Source organism: Neolamprologus brichardi, chromosome 22, assembly GCF_056152115.1.
Source record: "Neolamprologus brichardi isolate AB-2024 chromosome 22, ASM5615211v1, whole genome shotgun sequence".
NCBI classification, from domain to species: Eukaryota; Metazoa; Chordata; class Actinopteri; order Cichliformes; family Cichlidae; genus Neolamprologus; species Neolamprologus brichardi.
The window spans coordinates 8,586,120-8,607,458 of record NC_142124.1 but is presented as its reverse complement, the minus strand read 5'-3'; the positions used below and the strand labels follow the sequence as shown (position 1 = coordinate 8,607,458).

Genomic DNA, 21,339 nt, shown 5'->3' with positions numbered 1-21,339 from the left:
TCTACTGAGTGTGCACACTTACCTCTTCTTCCTCCAGGCGGCGCTGTGTGTCTGTGATGAATTTGATGTACTGACTGGTGAGAGTCAACAGCTCACTGTAGCGCGTTCTCAGCGTAACATACTGAAAAAAACAAAGTAAAATTCACTTCACTAAATCGAATGAATGATTATTCTTTTTTAAGTCATATATCGTCATATGCGATGCTTTCCTCTCGACTTTTAACGTGAGGAGAAAGCAGAATGTATTCCCAAAATGGGCAGAGGTGACAATTTCGGCATAATCATTGAGTTAGTTTCATGTTTAAAGAACAAATATGCCTGATTAACAGTCTTCTTCAACATAATTAAATACAAGCAGCATATAGATTTTTATTGAAGCTGCATTTAGTTTCCCTTCTGTTAGTTTCCATCATGTTCTGCTGAGATTTGCACAGATTTTTCCTGTTGGCAGCGAAACACAGTGACAGGTTAACCATTATGAAAGCTTCCCCTACTTCCTTCACAGCCAGACTGTTCAAAAACTGTTGGTCCTGCTGTGTCTGACTGTTGAAAGCTAGAGCCAATCAAAACGTGTCCCGATATGTTGGACGAGGAATAAGAAATAAACACGCTGTTCAGTCCACATAAAGTGGAAGACCTGGTCCACCTACTGCTCAACAGCTGTGTTTGTAAGGCCTACCTCCTGAATGATGTTATCGGATGCACACTCCATTTTGGGCTTTTTCAGAGGAGATGCTATGGGATCCTGGAGGGCTTTGTAGGTCAAAATCTGGAACTCGTAGTCCTGAAAACAAGAAGGAGGGGAAAAATTAATGTTAAGTTAAGCGGCAAACTTAAATTTTTTTAAAAGTTGAAAATTTTCAGTATTTACTTTGACAGAGTCGATATAAGCCTTTGCATTTTTCTGGCAATTTTCAATCTCCTCCTTGTTTTTCTCAATTTCTCCCAGGAGTTTCTGTAAATATGATATAAAACAGAGAATATATCATGATTAGAAACTATTTCAGTGCATACTTCACAAACCGAGCATGATTCACACCAGGGGAGTCAAAAATATAAGTGGAGTGAATTTTTTATTTTTTTTTGTGACACCCCAGTGAACACCAGAGGGCATGATGACTCTTCTACGCTTTGCCCGACACAACTTATTCTTTCCCTTTACAATACCTTCTCCTGTGCCAGCTGCTCCCTGAGAGCCTTGCTGTCCCCGATTGGCACAGCCTGAAGTTTCTCCTGCCTCTGCTTCGCTTCTTCGAGCCAGCGGATGAGCCACTCGTAACTTTCGCGGTAGGAGTTCATGTTGCGCCCCAGGAGGCCGAGCTCCCGCTGCCTCAGGTCCATCTGTGCAAACACAGCTTGCCACCGCTCCAGGAGGTTGCCGACCAGTTGACGGTAATGCTCCAGATCAGCATCGCGCTCGCTGTGAATCCTCGTCATTTTGTCATTCATAGCCGTCGCCCTCCTAAGCTCGTCCTGCAGGCGGTCGAATATCACCTGGTCGGCCTCTGCTTCGGCACGCATGGACTGCACAGAGAAAACAGCAAAGTTACCACAAAAATGAAGCCGTCTGACACAGAAACAAATCTGGAAAATGCAGAAACATCTTGATACCTTCAGCTGACTGCGCTGATCCTCCACTTCCTTCTCATCACCAGGAACTTTACTGACGTCGCGCAGACGAGTCTCGTAACTCTTCAGCGTGTCTTCTGCATCTTTAGTGTTTCTGATCACGACATCGATCGTCTTCAGCCTGAAAACAAGATGTTCGCACTTTAGGAACAGCAAAAAACCGCAAACACATAGCTGTGGCTTAAAATCCATCAGCAAGTTCTTGGGAGAATCGCTAAGCCTCACTTGTCCAGGTAGACCGAGGAGAGGCCGTAAACATGATCCATCTTCTTCAGAGTCATGTCCAGTTCAGAGCGCAGCATCGGGGCGGAGCTGGACTGCTGAGGAGAAGCCAGAACCTCCTCGGTCTTTTCAGCAATGGAGCTCAAGTCGTTCTTCAAGCCCTCCAGCTCAGACTGCACTTTCTGTTACAAACAAACAGGAAGATAACTTGCTAGAAGACCACTTATTGTTTACTCATATTTATTTCTGCATTCATCTTTGTGTTTTGCACCATTTGCTCTGCAGTCTTCAGGGCGCAGGCTTTCAGTGGTTCCTTGTCGACAGGCTGGCGGAGACGCGTCACCGTTCGAGTCTCGCAGCCTTCCAGCCTCAGCCGAAGGTCCTTGATCTTCGTCAGGTAGGTTCTGCACACAGTCTCGTCTTGCTCTCCTAGTTGGAACAACCCATATTGGATTTTATATGTATTTAAAATACAACTAAATCTCTTTATATAAGCCATTTTTAGCAATTTAAGAATTTGAACTAACTGTAAGAGGTGCAGTATTAGTTTCAGGATCCGAAAAGTTAAAGCAGTTATTTCACAGAATTGCCTGTGTCTCTCTGGATGGTTAAATTTTTGTTAACTAATTTAATCTCCTAAGAATAAAAAAAATTCTGAATTTTCAAAAAATCATAAATCTCATTAAGCTAGATTAGAATTTTCCATGATCCGCAAACTGAATGTACTTCTTCATGCATTAATTGTTCCATGTTGGCTATATTTCATACGTGTTAATTTGATCAATTAAGTGCTTTTTCCATTCGTTGATTAATAGTGGGGATCAGCTGCCATTAAAATCCATGCACAGAGACAGGAATGCATTGATAAGTGATGTTAGGAGGGATTCCCAGAATTTATGAGGATGATTAAGTTGATTGAGGTGAAGCATGAAAAGAAACATGACAGAACAACAGCTCTCAGCCAGTCAAAAGCTCCTAGCGCACATCGGCCACTTTATTAGAAACACCTTACCTGCTCTGGGTGGCACATAGTCTGAAATGTGAATGCAACAGTCAACTTACACACAAATGACTGAAATACAACTCGTGCAAATGAGAAATGATTTAAAAAAAAATATGTAAACAGAACACAGACATGAAAATGTTTCAGGAAATGCTGTGGTGATAAAAGAAACTGATGTTTCAGAAAGAAACGGTGCAAACCTTGCTCTGCAGAGCTGGCCATTGTGTTGTAGTGCTGGTTGGCTAGGTTGTAGTTGGACTCCACCTGCATACGATCCTCAGCCCCAAACATCTGGGAGTCCTGGCTGTCTCTCAGGAAGTCCTGATAGTGCTGCTCCAGGTTCCTCAGTGCTAGTCGGTACTCCTCCACCCTCAGCGTCTTAAACTACAGTGGTAACAAAGATAGTGGCTGATATCAAACATTATGAAAACAGCAGTTCAATAGAAAGCTGTGTCTGTATGTACAGTACCGAGAGAGTGCAATTATCAACTATAAACCAAATAAAAATAATGTTTCATAATATTTTTGAAGAAAAATCAATTGATCGTAACAACAAATCTGCACATGCATAATCGTTACCTATCAATATTTTGAGGTGAAGTTTTTATGAACTGTTTTTACGGTAAATTGCTATACTAGAGAATAACTAATGTGTGCTGTTCTGTTCAGCAGATCTACTGACAGGATCTTGAGTTAATAATCTTAATCTGTCTTACCCAGATATCCTTCCTCGTATCCTCAGATACATCTAGACATAGTTCGCACTTCCATTTCTGCATAACATGTGCAGCTGAGTAATCTTTGAAGTTTTGCAGTCTATTATTAGCCCCATTAGAGCTTTTCTGCCTCACAGGCATAAATCTAATGTTAATGTAACATGAGGTAAAATGCACCCCAACAGCAGTCATTTCAGCCCTGCTTTCATTTATACCACCAAAAACTATTTTCCAAAAGGTTTCACATTGTGTTGTTACCATGCTGATGTTCCAGCTTTTAATGATGTGGATGTCTCTCATCAGGTACTGCCAGGACAGCAGGCTCTTCATGTCCACAAACAGCGTCTGCCACATGTTCTGCAGCCTCTGGAGGTTTCCGTCCAGCCTGAAGAACGCGAGGTGGAGGTTAGTCTCCAGCGTGTGCACACACAACCGTGTGCATGCGTTACAAATTCAGCCGGGTGTTCTTTGACTCACCCGGCAACACTGTTCACAGCGTCCCTGTTGTTGGGTGGAATCAGGAAGCAGATAGATGGGACAGACGACTCGTTGCCTTTATCATTCAGCACCTTCCACTTGTAGGGCTGCGAGTTATTCAGCAGAGCGCATTCATCGCCTCTGTGGACTGTGATCTGGAAGAAGATGAAAACAGCAGCTCATAACTGGCTGGTCAACAGTCACCGTCTGTTTTTGCATATTCTAGATTTTACTGTATATTTTTTTTAATGTTATTTCCTTTCAGCGTAATAAAAGTGAACCAAAGCAGGACACAAGTTGAAACTCAATTAAGAATTTCACACTCACCATAAACAACTTAGGAAGTCTATGGCTTACCTCCATCTGCTTGAAGTCACAAACAGCCTGGACGGGCAGCTTTCCCTTTATCGGAGTAGCAGGGTTACGTGGTTTCAGCTGGACGATGGTCTTGGCTCTCCGCTTCAGGCCTTCCAGGTGAGTTTTGAACTCATTCAGTTGCTCTTTCTCATCCTGGGAAGTGCACATAAAATTCTCAAACTCTAACTCAATAATTCAAAGACATGCAGCCTAAAATGAAGCTCCCACAAACAGAAGAGTAAATATTTCACGCTGCTTTAACGGTGTGGATTTGTTTGCCAGCTTAAAGGAGCAAAACACTGGTGAATAAACCCACAGCTGCATCCTGAAGCAGATCTTCCAGCCGTGTGACCGTGATGGAGCGGTCGCAGGTGTACTTCCTCTTCATAGTGTCTTGGATCTTTTTAATCTTGTCCTCTGCCTCCTTCACGTCAGAGAAGAACTGGATCGAGAGAAAAGTAGACCAATAAAGCTGCAGTGGTTTAAAACACATTAAAAACCTGCAGAAAGGGACAGATTTAGTGACGGCCAGCTAACTCGCCAGACATGCGGAGAGCAGTCTGTAAGTGTGGATACCTTGTCATGCTGATAATCATACCTGATAGTAGGCAGTGTTTTCTTTCAGGTGGGTTTCAATGCAGCAGCACAGCTGGAGGATCCAACTCCACTGAGTCTGCAGGGCTCCAGTGAAGGCCTGAGGAAGAGGAAGGATGGAAGGATGGAAGGGGAGAGAAGAAAAAGCACAAATGAGAAGGAAATAATAATTTATATTTAAAGTTCACCAACATGTGCTCAGCGTCCCACCTCGATGGTCTTCTTGGCTGGGTGTCCGTCCCTCAGCAGTTTGTCTCCTGTGGCCTGGACACTGTTCACTTTCTTCTCCCGGAGCTCCAACTCTCTCATCAAACCCTGCTCCACAGAAACGACAACCAATCATATCAGTACCATCGTCATAACAAGAAATGAGAAACCCAGAAGAACATCTCAGTATTACTGTACCGAGTAGTTTTCTTTCTTGGCTGCCATGTTGGTGTTTCGCTCGCTCCAGTCGTAGTTCACCTCCTCTTCCTCTTTCTCATTCAGCCACATCAGCTCTTTGGTTGCTGCAGTGACGAAGGCATGAAGCTGGTCCATGGAGCGCAGGCGAGCCTTTGAGGAGTTCTACAGTAATGGTGACACGTTATGAAACGTTTTTGCAGGGTTAGGAAGAAAACTGGATGGTATTTAAATTTTCAGGGTGTTTCTGAACTCCAATGAAAACAGCTGTCGAGTTTGACCTCTCTACAAGACAGTGTTTTTTGATTTTAGCGACTCGTTCGTATTTACCAGGAGCTTGCCGTATTGTAGCTCCAGTTTTCCCAGATAGTCACGGTAAGCAGCTTTGCTGGCAGGTGAAATCTGACTCTGGAACAGATGAGAGACGCCGTAGAAAGAGATCATTAAGAAGAACTGCTGATTAGAGTTCAGTCTGTTCAACAATTTCCACAGAAAGTCCACGTTTCAGTTCATAACTACCCAACACGTTTTTTGCTTGTCATTGCTAGAGTCTCATTTATGAAACATAAGGCTTCCAGGCTAAATCCACCTCTTTGCAAAATCTCATTCTTTTACACAAATTGCCAGAAAAATCCAGGATGTGTGCAGCGATTCAGAGGTGGACACTAAGCTAACGCTCTACTGCCAATTACCAATTTTCCTCCTGAGATTAAATCTCCCTCTGCCCCATCTACAACACTGCCAACATACCTCATCAGCCTTGGCTCTGTCTATCTTGGAGCGGAACTCCTCCACACACTGATGGAGGCCTCGTTGGCTGCCCAGCTGGGACTCCACGCTGGGAAGGTCCGAGCCCCACTGCCCTTCGTCCACCCGTCGCTGGTTTTCCTCCACCCAGCTCAGCAGATCCTGGATGTAGCGCAGCGTGACTTCATCCAGCTGGGGCCGCACCCTCACGGGGGCCTGCTGCAGGACCTGGGCGGTGTGGACCTGGGTCGTGTGGACTTGGGTCATGGGGATCTGCGTCATGGGGATTTGTGTGATGGTCACACCTGACTTGAGGCGCAGGTTGTACTCGCTGCGGAGGTTTACAAGCCGCTCATGTAGGCGATAAACTCTAAAGACAGAAACATGTGATGAAAAAAACGTTCATCGATTTAAAATGTAAAGTTCTAAAATTCACAAGTTTGACATTTAAAGTAATTAGAAAGGAAAAAATTAAATTGATTAAATCCCATGATGTCTGTAGAGCTTGATTTCTTTTGTACCTGCGATACATTTGTTCAGCTTGAAGGTGGCGTCCATCTTTTAGCAGCTGAACGTCATTGAAGAGGAGGCGGATCATCCCTTCTGCTTTTTCCAGATCTGCCTCCATCTCTGCTGTGTGCTGTGCAGGTTTCCCTGAGCTCATCAGCCTCACATCCTTCAACAGACAAGTTTTCACATCTCTTTATTTTACTGCAAATAATTTGCACAAAGATGCTTTTATTGGCTGTCTTTAAGAGTTTGTGTCTCACCGTCTGCAGCAGAGTCTCCACCTGGTTGAGCTGCTCCTCGCACACCCCTGACTCCATCTGGACCTTGCTGACAACCCTCTGAAGTCGCTCAAGTCTGCAGGGAAGATGAAAGGTCAGAGGTCAGAAAAGAATTCAAACAGTGCAAACTGACAAGCAGGGATTTCCCTACAGGATACTTTCTCTTCTTTCTCAAAAGTAAAAATGTTAATAATAATTAAAAAAAAAAAAACTTTGAAAGGATTTATTAAAGTACTCACTCCGTCTTCTGGCGGAATAAATACTTTAACGCATATCCCTGATGCATGAAAGCCATGTTGTTGCTCCTTTTTGAGCTGTGTGTGCCCAGCAATGCAGAGATGATCTGAAACGACTAAACTAGAAGCTGTGCCCTCCCTTCCTTGTGATTAGACAACAAACTTTATGAGAGACTATTTATTCTAAGGCTATTGCCATGGAGACGACACAGCCATCATGTGTTTGCCCTAATATGATCTGTACTTACTAATCCACAAAGCCGACTCAGTTTAATTTTATTGCCAAAGTGGACGTTATCATTAGGAGATGAATCATGCTCGTGGTCAAACTAACAGTTTCCTCATGCTTTGTGGTTTTGCTGCCGTTTTGTGCTTTGGCAACACAGCGCATGTGATGAGGTTTGGATAACAGCCTGGTTACCTCTCAAATTCAGTCCTGAGGAGACGCTCCCTCTCCAGGATGGCGACATGCAGACGACCCCATTCCTTCTCCACATCTAAAGGGTGGTAACCTGGCGGCACTTTGACCTGACCAGCCTGAACGGCACCCTGCGAAAGATAACAAACAACGTACAAAACCACGTAAGATAATATCTGTGATCATTTAAGGCCTCAAATTCTGCTCAGTCTCAGATTATTTATCTTAAGCGATAATTCTGTGCTCCAGGGGAAAAATAAACATTTATAAAACTGGGTCTAATTTATTGATGGTGGGAAGTTTTTCCTTAAAAGATTTTCAGACTGAACGGGTACGCTCAGTGGGCCGTGGACATAGCAGTATTTGGAAAGATGTCCTTTAATTTATGTATTTTTTTAGTGACTTTTGTAAGCGTGGAAAAACAGGTGGGATTTTAGTTTATTATTGCAAATAAATGGATACTATTTTCTATTTGTTTTGCACTTCGCTTTTGCAAATCTATCTTCTTTTTATCTGTCGTTTACACATACAGAAATAAGATAAGATAAAACTTTATTAATCCCTCGGGTGGGTTCCTCTGGGAAATTCGGTTTCCAAAAAAGCACAGCACCGACAGAAGTTACAGAGTTACAGAATATTTTTTATTTATATATATCTATATATATATATATCTATATATATATATATATATATATATATATATATATATATATATATATATATATATATATATATATATATATATATATATATATCTATATATCTATATCTATATCTATATCTATATATATATCTATATCTATATATATATATATATATATATATATATATACACACACATATATATATATACATATACATATATATATATATATATATATATATATATATATATATATATATATATATATATATATATATATATATATATATAATAAAATATACAAAGGGGATAAATAGAATAAATAGGAATAAAAATAAAAAATACAAGTGAATTGCACATTTCAAGTATGGAAGTCTATTGCACCGTTGACTATTAACAAAAGTATTGCACAAAAGGTAATTGCACAGTGAAGTGAAGAGGCACTACAGCTTGCTTGTTCCCCCCTCCTTTGTCCTCCTGTTTCCCCTCCCTCTCACCTCCAGAGAGGAGTTAAACAGTTTGATGGCATGTGGGACAAAGGAGTTTTTAAGTCTGTTAGTTCTTGTCTTTGGAACCAAGACTGTTTGTTATGTGCTGCGGTTTGGTGGGATAACTATTTAAAATATTAGCCTTTCATCCCTTCATATTTTTTGTGACTGCTGATTTTTGTTCTGCTGGGAAATCTCACCTCAAAAGACTTGAAGATGTGTTTGGAGCGGTTCTTGTCTGCCTCTTTGGCAGGAAGCTCCGTTTCCTTGAACTTCAGAAACTGACGCCAAAGAACCTGCAGATGAACGTAAATAACAAAAGAACAAAAAACACGTTGATCGTCAGCTACTTGATCTGTGTCCCACTGATTCTTTCAGATTGTAGGATGCGATCTAGTCACCTCAATCTCTTCGTAGCTGGTGGGGAACTTCCTCTCCTCAAAAACGAGGATGTGGTGTCTGATCCACTGCAGCAGCATGGTGACCAGCTCATAGTACTCCTGCCAACGCATCTCCAGCTCCTGAAGCACAGATGTTCAAAATAACTACATGCTGATGTTTTCCAGATTGTCCACATGTGATTTCTTTTGTAAGTGCTAAATTTCTCAGGCTGCAACTTCAAAACTAACAGGATGATCATTTCTATGTATTTTACATATAATAATAATAATAAGTAAATGCAAGCTTATAATGACTATAATGCAAGCTCAGGGCATTTAAATAAGAATAACTCTTAATATTGCATTTATATTTTGCATTTTACTGCTGCAGATAAAAGGCGGCACCCGAGATGTTGCCTCTGCTGCTGAATAATTAATCAGTGATGATAAAAAGGTGGGCTCACATTGGCTTTGACACCATCCTGGACGTCTGGTACCCTGGGCATGGCATCATACAGAGAGGACACATATGTGATGATGGATTTCTCATCTGGATGGGGCACATCGACATCTGTACAGAGCAATAAAAACAGAAAAAAAACTGTCATGTTTCAGGGAAATGAAAAAGATGGATGAAGTTCTTGAAGTTCCTTAGCTACCAACTTGAATACCAAGTCTATTTGTGGGACTTCTGAAATATTAAAACACAAAAACACTCACTCGTGTATTCGTTCCCGTTTTGCAGCATATAAATATCAAACTATTAACAGCTAATATGTAGATTTCCACTCGTACAGCAGTGCAGGCAGGAGAATTAAAGGAAAGGGAAAACGCTTTGCCTACAATTAAAAGTGACTAAACCCATGCTTAAGTATTCCCTGAAGTAAATGTTTGAGGGTGACTGTGCTCACCTTCGGGGTCCAGCAGTCTGGTGACGCCCAGCTCTCTCTCTGCCACGCTGAAGGCCTGCTCCAGGTTCTGCTGGTTGGTCTGTCGGTACACTTGACTCATATCGATCAGAGTGGGTCTGCAGGCAGCAATCAGCCAGGAAGAACAGTGAGCGGAATCAGGGCAATACACTTTATTACTGCTGATCCAGATTTGAATTAAATGATAGATGACGGCAAGAAAAGATGAGACTAAATTAACAAAGTTGGGCTTAATCTGAGTGTTAAATTATAAAAAAATGCCCTAAAATGTGCAAAAAATATCATTTTTCAGTATAAATATCAGCAAAAATGCTTCTGAAAACTATTTAATAATCACATTTTTTTTTCATGAAAACACTAATTGATAAATAATCTCTGAAGCTCTATTGACAGGTTAAAATGATACAGGTTACATATTTCATGAGTCAAGTTGCTGGAGGCTAGCTGGTCACGTCTAGTATCTCTATTACAATATGAAGGGTAGGCAAAGACAAGACTTGCAACCACAATGAAGATTAAAATTAAACAACACAGTTTTTTTTTCTCTGAGTGCACTTTGCCAGGAAGTTTGCCGCAATGTAATAACATGCGGGAACAAGCTCAGAGCATCTTAAGGGAATAAAATCCAATAAACTTCAGAGAGAAAGGTTGCATAAGGACACAGAATATCCAGTAAATTCTCCATACACTTCCACAACTCTCTGTATGTAGTACTCCTTTTGGGGTTCTCTGTCACCATAGCGCGCCTGTCTGTAGGAGTGTCTTTCTCTGCTCAGGTGCATGACGTGACGCTCTGATCCTAGCTCCTGCTCCTCGCTCTGGGAGCCTCGACTTGGGCGGGCACATAAGCTGCGCGAGCTTTGACCCGAGTCAAATGAGCTCTCGGTGGGAACATCCTCACAGAACATGATCACCCGCTCATCCAGGTCACTGAGGGAGCCCAACGTGCTGCTGGAGGCGCTGTTCAGACGCCTCTTCGAGCGGAACTTTCTCTTCAGGCTGTGCATCGTAGTAAGAGCCAAGTTTCCAAGCTTTGATTTTGCAAAAGCAGAAGCTAATTAAAAAAAAACCCCAAAACGTGACGCAATGGAAACCAGTTAGAAATTCCAGTCTTGCCGCTTCCTGCTGGGATCCAAATAGTATTGTCCGTTTTCTTATTTTGTTTTTCTAGAGTCCTCACCGCAGCCCTCTGCACATCCTTCTCTTCCTCTACCAAGAAAGAAACTGTGGCAGAGGAGTTCGAGTGCTAGCGTTTTGCTGTAACCTGCCAAGCCTCCACCTCCAGGGCAGCCCTTTTTTCCTCAATTTAATATGATACACCCGTTCTGTCTCTTATTTCACAGAATAATGCTGGCTCAAGTCGACTTTCTAATAGTGCGCTGCTTTGGCTGCCATGTGCTGCAGGAGCTGGAGGTTTGTGCAAACATAATCAAAGTGGCACTCCACCCAAAGTACATGTTTCGAGCGTATAGTCACCTCCTTTGGGTTTGATGGGTGGCTGTTAAACACCAGTTTCCTTACTGACAAGGACAATGGCAGCTGTAGTACATTTAAAGTCACAACACTTCTTGTAGTGACAGTTTTGAACAGCAGCAAATGGTTTATTTTGTTCTATTTTTTACTCATACATACAACAAAATAAAGCATTTCCATCCGAATTACTTTCTATTTAACCTTATTTTGACGAACCAGAGATTGTTTGGGACATGTTGAACAGCAGAAAATCTGATTAAGCTTCTTTGGAAGTTATGTTGCATCCAATAAAAACTACCGCAAGCCACATGGTCAATTATATCCTTTTATATAAGTATTTTCTACTCTTATAGAAACTTAAATAGCTTTGCACAAACTGACCACAGATGTCTGTGAAGGTTCTCAGTCATCCAGGTCATCGTAGTCAAAGGAGCTTGCAAAGAAAAGCGTCTGGACTTCTTTAAGTTACTTGAAGACGTTTCACCTCTCATCCGAGAAGCTTCTTCAGTTCTAAAGTCAAATGGTGGAGAGTCCCAGATATAAACCTAGTAAACCTAGCAATTAGAGGATCATCAGGGGGTCCTTTTGTCCCTCTGTGGGGGGATACTCCCACTAGGTTTAAATCTGGGACTCTCCACCATTTGACCTTAGAACTGAAGAAGCTTCTCGGATGAGAGGTGAAACGTCTTCAAGTAACTTAAAGAAGTCCAGACGCTTTTCTTTGCAAGCTCCTTTGATGACCACAGATGGTTTTTAAAGCGTCCTTTTATGCCGTACAGTACAGCGTCTGACACATTTTACCCTAAACTACCTTATTTAAAAGCTGTTTATTGTGCCTGAAAGTAAAATGTAGTGCTTTTAAAAGCATGTACTGTACAAGTGTTAATTACTGTATTTAATCACCAACTGTTAAGGTATCTGTCAACACAAAATCTTCAGTTGTGACTTAAGCACAAGCAGCATGTGCAAAACGATGCACAAAAAAAGAAAAAAGAAAAGAAAAGAAAAGAAAGAAAGAAGAAGAAAAGATATAACAGAATATCTGAAGAGACAGTTTATTACTGCTTCAGTTATTGTACCTCCTTCACAGCAAGGCACGCACAGGTGGACTTAATAAGAGCTCACAAGTTAAATTAAGTGTCGCAAGACGCAAACACAAAGCAGGAGTCATGAATGTAACTGTGCTTTTCCTGCTACAACATGCCAAACCTCTGTTCTTGACCTCAGATAAAGTTAAATGAAAGGTCAAACTGCACAGGAAAATACATAATTTAACTAATGAAATTATACTAATAAAGTTACAGTGTGCTGAAAATCATGCATTTAGATGTAAGTCATAAATGTTAAATACTGGAGTTTAAGGAAATGTTTTTAGTTACAAAATATCTGAATGCAGAATGAATGAATGAAATAATGAATGAAGTTAATGTTTGATTTATAGTAAGTGTTCCATATTTGTGTCCTGACAAGTCCAACACTGCACGAATGCCAAATTCAAATATGAATTTAGGATTGCTGCCTGGATCTACGCCGATAAATAAAAGAAGAAACAACAACGTGAAATATGCAAAAGGTTAAACGTGTAAAATTCCTGCCTGCGGTGTTACAAGATCCCCAAGTCCAGGCAAGTCTTTCCAACGAGAAAATGTGTCTGTGAGGCTTGAAAAACACCTCTGTGCTACAAATGGCCGTGATTTCTATTCGCGCAAGGCTGAGTTATAATCAAAACACCTCACTGAGGATGCTGCTCACCTGTGTTTGTGTATGATGGCGTTGAACAGCTTGCCATCCCTCCAGCTGCCGGTGAAATTGTCGCAGCGCAGGCCCTGGTATCCCTCCACCATCCTCTGAGACCACAGCAGCAGCTTCTCTTTGGCCGTCATGTCGTCCGACTGACCGTTCACCTGAATATCTGAGATCTGTAGGGCAAGACGGGCAAACAGTCAGTCATACGAACTACAGAGATCTCCTTTCATATCCGTTAGACTTGTGTTACTGTGCTCACAGCTCGTCTGTGGCTTTTCTAGACAACTTTCTCCCATTCAATTCTTGCACAAAGGTGGTATTAGCTAGTACACTACCATTTTTTTTCCTGTTCTCGTTTCCTTTAAAGAAATCGGCCGAGATGCAACACTATATAATAGAAATTTTAAAAGGTGATATTTATTAAGAGGTCTTCTTGGCTGATGACATTTACTCTAATGTCTCTGCTTAGACTTCTTTGCTTACAACCCGAACACGGAGTAAGTGGCAGAAAATGGATGGATGGGATGATTATTATTTTTCAACTTATCTTATGAGTTTCACATTTAAAGATTAACTAAGACTGAAATGCTAATTAGAGAGCAGAGTAAAACTTTCCCTGCTCATGTCTTCCAGATTTGAGATGAGTCACATTTTAAACCTCTAATGTTACACGGCACTTTTGCTCGGAGAGCTCCTGACATCCATTAAGCTCGCTTTTTGGAGGATGCTTTTTAATTACACGAGCAGAAAGCAGTAATTTTAGAGCGAAATTGTTTATGAGCAACTGAGTTCTAAAGTTACAGTGTTGTTGTGCCAAACAAAACTTTACATAAATGTCTCAGTAGCTGTAAACGAAAGTTGGACCGTGCAGCAGAAACACCACAGGAAACGTCTTTTTTTAAGAGCTGCGAGGCGAAGCTATGAGTCACACGAGCATGCTACCAACATTTCCCACAGCAAAATGGTTGATCTTCATAAAAGAAGAGAAAGGACAGAATAGACCACTTTTTAGAGTTTCAGCTTTTGAACTCCTGGACATGAATTTTACTGCTCACATTTTAAAGCTGTTTGACGGAGTCTGACCACTAGCATGAATCCATCACCCAGTAGTTTCCCAGTGTGGCACAAATGGTGCTTTTGAATGTTTTTGGTATTTGTTTGCCAGGTTCACGTACCAGATGGGCGGAGGTCTCACCTAAACTACGCACATGCTGTAACAATTAAAGGAAATCTTTTGGAAAAACTCTTTTTGCCTCTTTTCTCAATGCAGAAAAATCAACTTGTTGCACGATTTACAAAACATCAGCAAGTTTTTGTTGCGTCTGTATTAGAACCTTCTGACTTTTACAACAATAAGACCCAGAAAACATTCAAGGGTATGATGAGTCTACTATATTTTAGTTGCTGGTGATGCATTAAGCTTTAATTGATCAGGTGGAGTCATATGTGCAATTCTGATATTTTCAATAGTAAACATGTACATACCATAGATTTGTCAATCTAATGTTAGTTTTATGGATTCATGTGTCATCATTGAGATGTAGGCTTTTTTTTAACGATTTTATTGTAATTGTTGGTAATTATTCTACAACTAGGAATCTTGTTCTGACTATTTTTCAGATGTTTCTGTATTTTTAAATATGTTGACTTATTCTGTACATATCATTTAAAATATTTATCATTCACAAAGTTGACATTTGATCAGATTTTGCATTAAACAGAAGCTCATAAGAACTAAAGGTTGAATAATCAGGCTAAATATGACAATTTTACTTTAATTTGATGTTGATTAAAGTATTACAGAGTCACCAGTTCATCCATATTTGGTGTCAGAATGATACACCTCAAGTTTTTAAATGCAATGTCATTTTTTTACATAAAAATGCTTGAAAATCATAATGCCGTTACAACAATTTCAGGATATCGTAAAGTAAGCGTTCCTGTAGGACCTTGCTTGGTTGATTTGGGAATCATTTGGTTGTTTTAGGATTAAGTGACTTCTACTGCTCTAAAATTTCATGGTGTATAAGTGGAACGAGAGCAGCTTCGCCACCACAATCCGTTTCCAGTGTTTTGGGGAAGGCGGATGAGTCACAGCAGAAGTAATAATTTTACTTACATTTTTTTGACAGGAAAGGGTGGAGAATGGAAAAAGAAGGCATTTCTTCCTTATGTTATTTTTCCCTGACGAGGGAAGCCCCTGTGCTACAACGTGGGCACAAAATGACTCAGACAGTGGGTGGAAACCGGACCTCCACCCTCGCTGCCTCTCTTTTTAAAACGTTCCTCTTTCTCTGTCACGAAGCCGGACCATTATTTTTTTATTAATAGACAAATCACCTGTGTGCATTAGTCAGCTGTGAGCTGCACCTGGGGAGCTCAGAGGAAATTCACCATTGTTTTTAATAACAGCATGTGCTGAAAAAAAATGTGGATTTGTTTTGATGAAATAATGTCTGCTAGACGACTTTTTTTGCTTTACTGCTTTACAGCAAAGAGAATATTCAACCTTTTATGCACTGATTAGCAGTGAGTGACCATTTCTGTTTTCCCCACTGCAAAGCTTCTGAGGAAGGCCTGAGCTTCCACGTCTCCTGCCAGATTTCTCATGGGAATCACTGAGTCATACTGAGGGACACAGAGACTGATCCCACATTCACATCTTAACATCACAGTCATTACAGCATCAAAGAAAGTACTCCCACTCTTTTCTCCCAGATGAGGAAGACATCTGCCTGCCGACTGATTCTTCCAATGTGGCGTGTGCTGCTATAGGCAGTATAAGCAATTTTATACTGTTTCTGTTATGAAATAGGAAGTTAAACCTTTATATTTAGTTTGGTGGAAACCTATATAGCTAAAAAAATGCATCTGAAATTTACAGGCATGTGACGATCCATCTTTTGCCAAACGTCTAATAACCTCCATTTGGAAACGATTGGCCGGTGGACTTCACTTTCCTGTAACTGCTGTGTCAACATCAGCCTTCACTGATTCCCAAAAAGGGAACAGCACTTTAAATTTCCTTACCACAAAAACAGAAGCAAAATAATTACAATGAAGTATAAAACGCATGTTACTCAGCCAGTGGAATAATCAGATCTATTAAGTGTGCAGTTTAAAAGTAAAACACATCATAGCTGAGGAGATACGACTCAGCTGCCCCATCAGGCATCAGTCAGTTCATGCTGAGAACTCGGAGTTTGAGCAGAGCCAGGTCACTTACAAAATCCTGAATGTAAAGCTACAGAACAGTGCAACACCATCAATACAAACAATCAGCTCCTTTATAACAGCTAAGCCAGGAAACTCGACCCAACTGTATTTATGCACAAATGCAAGAGTACAGATACGGTTTCAACCACGCAGGAGTAAATATGTCGTTGTCTTATTAAGTTGCTGGTAAATGTACTTAATGTTTTTCTTGGTTAACTGTATTCTTAATTTTGTAAAGTCTGTCGCAATAATACAAATCTACAAAACTGATGAAATATTTAATTATGATTTATCTAAAAACTGTGCATCAATAATTCTGTGATTTATATAACAGTGTAAATATGGCTCTTATTGCAACCTCCTTGCAACTAATTAAAATAAAATCATAATTGCATTTCTTTTTCATTCGATGACTGATTCCAAGCAGTTGAGGTGGCCAAATGGTTGCCCAGTTGCCTCCACCTCTGGCAACTACTTTCAATTAAAAACTGCAACTTGGACTGGAAGCAATCCGTCTCAGACAGATTGATCAAAGTTAGCAACTAGTTGCTGTCTAATTTATAAACACATCCCGATGCCATCACGATGCAGTCAGTCTGTGCCAATGAGCGCAACAGTTCTGACACATCTCTGTAACAGGAAACTCAAATCAACTGGTTGCCAACTGCAGCTAAATTGCTGCCCTGCAGTCACTTTAAAAGGCAGCAGCTGTCTGAGGTTGGTTGCAGACCTGGCACAACCTGTCTTTGAAGGCAACGAGACTGCAAGTTCATTGCACATGGAAACAATAATTTTTGTCATGCAAACCATGTTGCTTCCCTAATGTTCCAGTAGTGTTAGACAAGAGTCACACTTAAGAAATTCAGGCTCTCACTTTGAATACTGTGCAGTTGTGCAGAATCCAACTGAATTGTATGTCTGCTGCTTTGCTTTGCTACTTGTGCTAAAAAATTTAGTTTAGTTTTGAACTAAAGTGTTCGAGTGCTGTTACAGAGACAAGCTATATTAAAATAGCCTTAGATAACAGGAAGGCTTCTTTGTGCAGTTCATCACTGAAATAGGAGAAGCTAATAGTAAGTGTGGTCTCTAATCCCATTGTTGGTTATTAGCCAAATTAATAATAGGTAGCTAGCATAGACATGCTAACAGCTAATCAGTTGCTGGTCGCTGTCGACAGTCGTGCTGACAATGATAAATCATTAATACCTTTCCAAAGAACAGTCAAGCGCAATTATTCATGAATTTGAGTGAAAACATCATTGCTAATAATTATCATTAAGTCCTTTAACCACTACATTTATGGTATCATGGCAGCCTCAGTATAAAGTAGCATGTTTGTTCAGACCTGCTGTGGAATGAGTCAGAGCTGTGGTTTGTAAATAAAGTTTTAATGAGGAACAAAAACCTTAATTTTGGGATTTTAATTACCTTTACCCATTTATCTAATTTATGTTTTTTAATTAGATTTGGTCTGTGATTCTATAGGTGTCACTTGTGTTCCATATACAGGAAAAACTGCAGTTCTCTCGACATTCATTGAGTAAAGGTTGGTTTGTTAACGTGAGATTGCCCAGAAGCATTATCACAGTGACTGCCAATTGCTTCTAGATTAGCTTTACTGCCATACAGTAATTTACAGCAAAATGACTTATGAGTGTCCTACATTACCTGGAAGTGAAGGATGATGGTCCATATCAAGCCAAGGGTCAGCTTGGGGTTTCCATCTGCAATATCATCATTCCTGATGTTGACCAGTTTGACCTGAAAGGGTGTGGATAAAAATATTTTTACTGTGCTGAATACTAAGTAAAATAAAATATAATATAAAACTGTTGTTTTTCTTAACTACCTGTCTGTGTTTGAGAAAGTCCAGGGCGATCTGGACATTCTGCAGCTTGTGGAAGCGCATACGGCCTTTCTCCCGAGGCTGTAAGAGACCAGATGAGACCAAACATGAAGTGAAGGGAGCACTTTAGGTCAGCAAACAGCAAAGCCCCATGACTGAGGAACAGGTGTTTCAGGCTCCAGTAACACAAAGATCCATTCTCTACTCTACATATTTTCACAGTCATGGACTCGAAAACTTAAATTTAAAAGAAAGCAAATTTGAAGTGTGATTCAAATTCTGCGTGTTTGTGATCAAAGCGTTCAGAGCTGACCCTACAAGACCCTGAAGTGCATCAGAGATCCAGCCAAGATGTCTGCAGGTGAAAGCATGATAATGAATGATAAACATTCTCAGTGATTCTCCCAATCATCAGTCACAACTCTTCTTTTTTTCCCCAAGACCGTTCAAACACTGCTCCCTGGATAACGGATTATTACACTTTGCCCCGAATCAACTGATGACTGATAAATGTTGCTTTTCTTTATAGGAGTGGTGATCCTGACATGCACTCGTGCTCCAAGTTCTAAGCTGCAGAATTAGGTTGTAGTGACTTTGATTTCACTACAGTGTAAGAAACCACCATTTGAAACTGATGATAATAAACAGTTATTAAAAGGACAAGGAAAATCAACTACAAATAAGTATTATAACAGAAGATAGAAATTCATACTCTCTATCCTGGAAATCTCCCAAGTCAATCAACCTTTATATAACAGGAATGTCTAGCAATGTTTTCAAAATCAATCCTCATTGCACAAGCACATGCAATGACTGCTGCTGGTATATTCAGCCATTTTCCATTGATGTAATTGTGCTGTAAAATCCAACCCAGACCACAAACCATTTTTGTCAAATACTTTCATTCTCTAAATGAAAACTTTGGTTTTGTACACTTCTGTAATCTGTGATGTACAGCTTTCTCAGATCTACAAGGCACAATCATAACGTTGCGAAACTCCAACCATAAAAAACAACAACTTAACATATTTTTTTTATTACATAGGAACAAATCCTGCCCTTTAGTAATTATGTTAACAGTTATTTTTTTAAGAGTTATAGCAGACTCCAATAAGTCTAAACATAGATCAGTTCAATCACAGTTCAGGTTATTTGGACATCTTTGGATTGTCTGACAGAAGAAGAACTTGTGGTGCAGAGCCCAGTGGAAAACTTAAAAGAAAAGCTGAGCTTCTTTCATAATCCACAATGTTTTCTTCATTCTTGGAAATCGTGCATTATTTTCCAGAAAACTTGCTTTGTGTCTTTGGATCTGAGACCAGACATGACATGAAAAGTCTAAACATATTGACACACTGAGGTCTTTGGGGAAACTGCTGATGCACAAAGACGAGCAGTCATAATGTGGTTTCCATGGATGAAGTGATCTAAAAGTTGCATCCATGCTGGAAGTGATCCAGAGGTGCACCAGGAGAAGATCTTGAAGGGGAGACTTGACAAATTAAATCAGGCATGTTTCTTAATTTTTATGGGTGGAGTCTTTGCACTTTTTATGATACAGCCCTTTAACGAATAAGGACATAAAGCTACATTAAGAACAAAAACGGTATATTTTTCTAGGTTATTCTTTTCTATTCTTAAAGAAGGCTGACTTTAATGTTTACTTATGAAAACGCTAAAATAATTACTACAAATATTCTGAATAAAGCCACCAATTTAACCACGTTTCCTATCATGGCTCCTGAACCTTCCAACTCACTGACAAAATGAAAGAGGACAATGTTGACACAGAAAGGGACAATACACAGGGAGTGTGACCATCATCATGCACAACCCAGCAGCCACCTGGGGTGGTGACACATGCTACGCCCGCGGAGGCGGCCAGCCACAGTCCAGGCCCCACTCACCAACCGCACGTTCCTCACAACGTCACGTTCCCTCGGCTACCACAGCAAGAGCATCGCAAGAGAGGAAGGCAGAGGCAAAGGGGGAAAGGTCAGGGCAAAGGTCAGCAGACAGGAATTAGACAAAGGAAAAACCAGGGATCAAACAAGTCAGTGCAGAGAGGTTAAACGATGGAAGCAAAGAATGAAATTAGTGTTTTAAGGTCACATCACCAGAAGGTGTGTTCCCAAAAAGACTAGTGCTAAGCTAAGTAAAGTAAAAGAGTGTGCACAGCCTCAGCATGTACTGAAATGTCCAAAAATCTCTGAAGAATTAAAGTCAACACATGCAGAAGTGGAAAGAAGAAATCCAGAGTCATATCTGCCTTATAAACATTTAAAGCGGTTGAATTAACAATGAGTAGACTGGACAGTAGAACAAAGATTACAGCAAATACACTGAGTAGGGCAGTAGAGCTGGGATGATAAGAATGCCTAGACAAGACAAGGGGGTTACAGAAGAAGCACAAATTCTAATATCGGAAGTGAAATACCACCAAAAGCTTACCAGAGTCTCTCCAGAGAGCACCTCCAACAGGGAGATGAGGTTGTGTCCATCTCTGAGGTCCTCGTACAGGTCAGTGATGTGTCGCTGGGCCTGGAAAGAAAGGAAAGAAACCAGTTTTATCAATATTGACGCATACAGAGACATTATTTTTTAATTCAGACTCCCATGATGTCAGCACCAGTGCTGAGTCACTGCACACGACACAAACAGTTGCTGAGAGTTCCTCACAGTTGACAACGGAAAACAAAATGTAACTTTATAACTCATAAATCTCATCTACAAAGAAATTAAGATAAAAAGAAAAACGTGAACACACAACAGTTGGGGGGGGGGGGGGGGGGGGGGGGGGGACTGCTTTTACCCTCTGCCTTCTGCAGCAGCAATTTGCTCTGGCTTTTTAAGGATCCTTAATAGGATCCTTAATATTATTTGTAGTTACACTTTTGTACTTTTGTAGCCAAAGAACATGCAGACACATGCTGCACTGCAGAAAATGCTCCAAAAGTAGACAGAAAAGAGCTGAAGTCAGCGAGGGGAAAGATCAGAGGTTAGCAGCAAAAGAGGGTGGATGAAAGGGA

The 21,339-nt window shown here is 40.6% G+C and overlaps 1 protein-coding gene across 10 annotated transcripts in view; it reads right to left on the bottom strand.

Annotated features, from left to right (window-relative positions):
* Positions 1-21,339, bottom strand: part of pleca (plectin a) — a 98,186-nt gene that overhangs the window by 13,740 nt on the left and 63,107 nt on the right. For 9 of the 10 annotated variants that reach the window (XM_006794412.3, XM_035909359.2, XM_006794414.3 and 6 more), the window contains 29 exons: positions 20,762-20,851; positions 18,314-18,391; positions 18,133-18,225; positions 13,255-13,421; positions 10,012-10,127; positions 9,565-9,671; positions 9,122-9,241; positions 8,921-9,016; positions 7,593-7,720; positions 6,918-7,011; positions 6,669-6,823; positions 6,151-6,517; positions 5,731-5,808; positions 5,404-5,565; positions 5,209-5,313; positions 5,003-5,098; positions 4,721-4,846; positions 4,405-4,557; positions 4,048-4,202; positions 3,829-3,955; positions 3,055-3,238; positions 2,864-2,884; positions 2,123-2,280; positions 1,855-2,033; positions 1,612-1,750; positions 1,168-1,524; positions 872-955; positions 680-784; positions 23-121 (listed from right to left, as the gene is read on the bottom strand). In XM_006794412.3, the coding sequence (XP_006794475.2) occupies positions 23-121; positions 680-784; positions 872-955; positions 1,168-1,524; positions 1,612-1,750; positions 1,855-2,033; positions 2,123-2,280; positions 2,864-2,884; positions 3,055-3,238; positions 3,829-3,955; positions 4,048-4,202; positions 4,405-4,557; positions 4,721-4,846; positions 5,003-5,098; positions 5,209-5,313; positions 5,404-5,565; positions 5,731-5,808; positions 6,151-6,517; positions 6,669-6,823; positions 6,918-7,011; positions 7,593-7,720; positions 8,921-9,016; positions 9,122-9,241; positions 9,565-9,671; positions 10,012-10,127; positions 13,255-13,421; positions 18,133-18,225; positions 18,314-18,391; positions 20,762-20,851 (3,939 nt within the window). The remainder of the gene's footprint in view (positions 1-22; positions 122-679; positions 785-871; positions 956-1,167; positions 1,525-1,611; positions 1,751-1,854; positions 2,034-2,122; positions 2,281-2,863; positions 2,885-3,054; positions 3,239-3,828; positions 3,956-4,047; positions 4,203-4,404; positions 4,558-4,720; positions 4,847-5,002; positions 5,099-5,208; positions 5,314-5,403; positions 5,566-5,730; positions 5,809-6,150; positions 6,518-6,668; positions 6,824-6,917; positions 7,012-7,592; positions 7,721-8,920; positions 9,017-9,121; positions 9,242-9,564; positions 9,672-10,011; positions 10,128-13,254; positions 13,422-18,132; positions 18,226-18,313; positions 18,392-20,761; positions 20,852-21,339) is intronic. The other variant, XM_006794413.3, reaches the window with a different exon arrangement.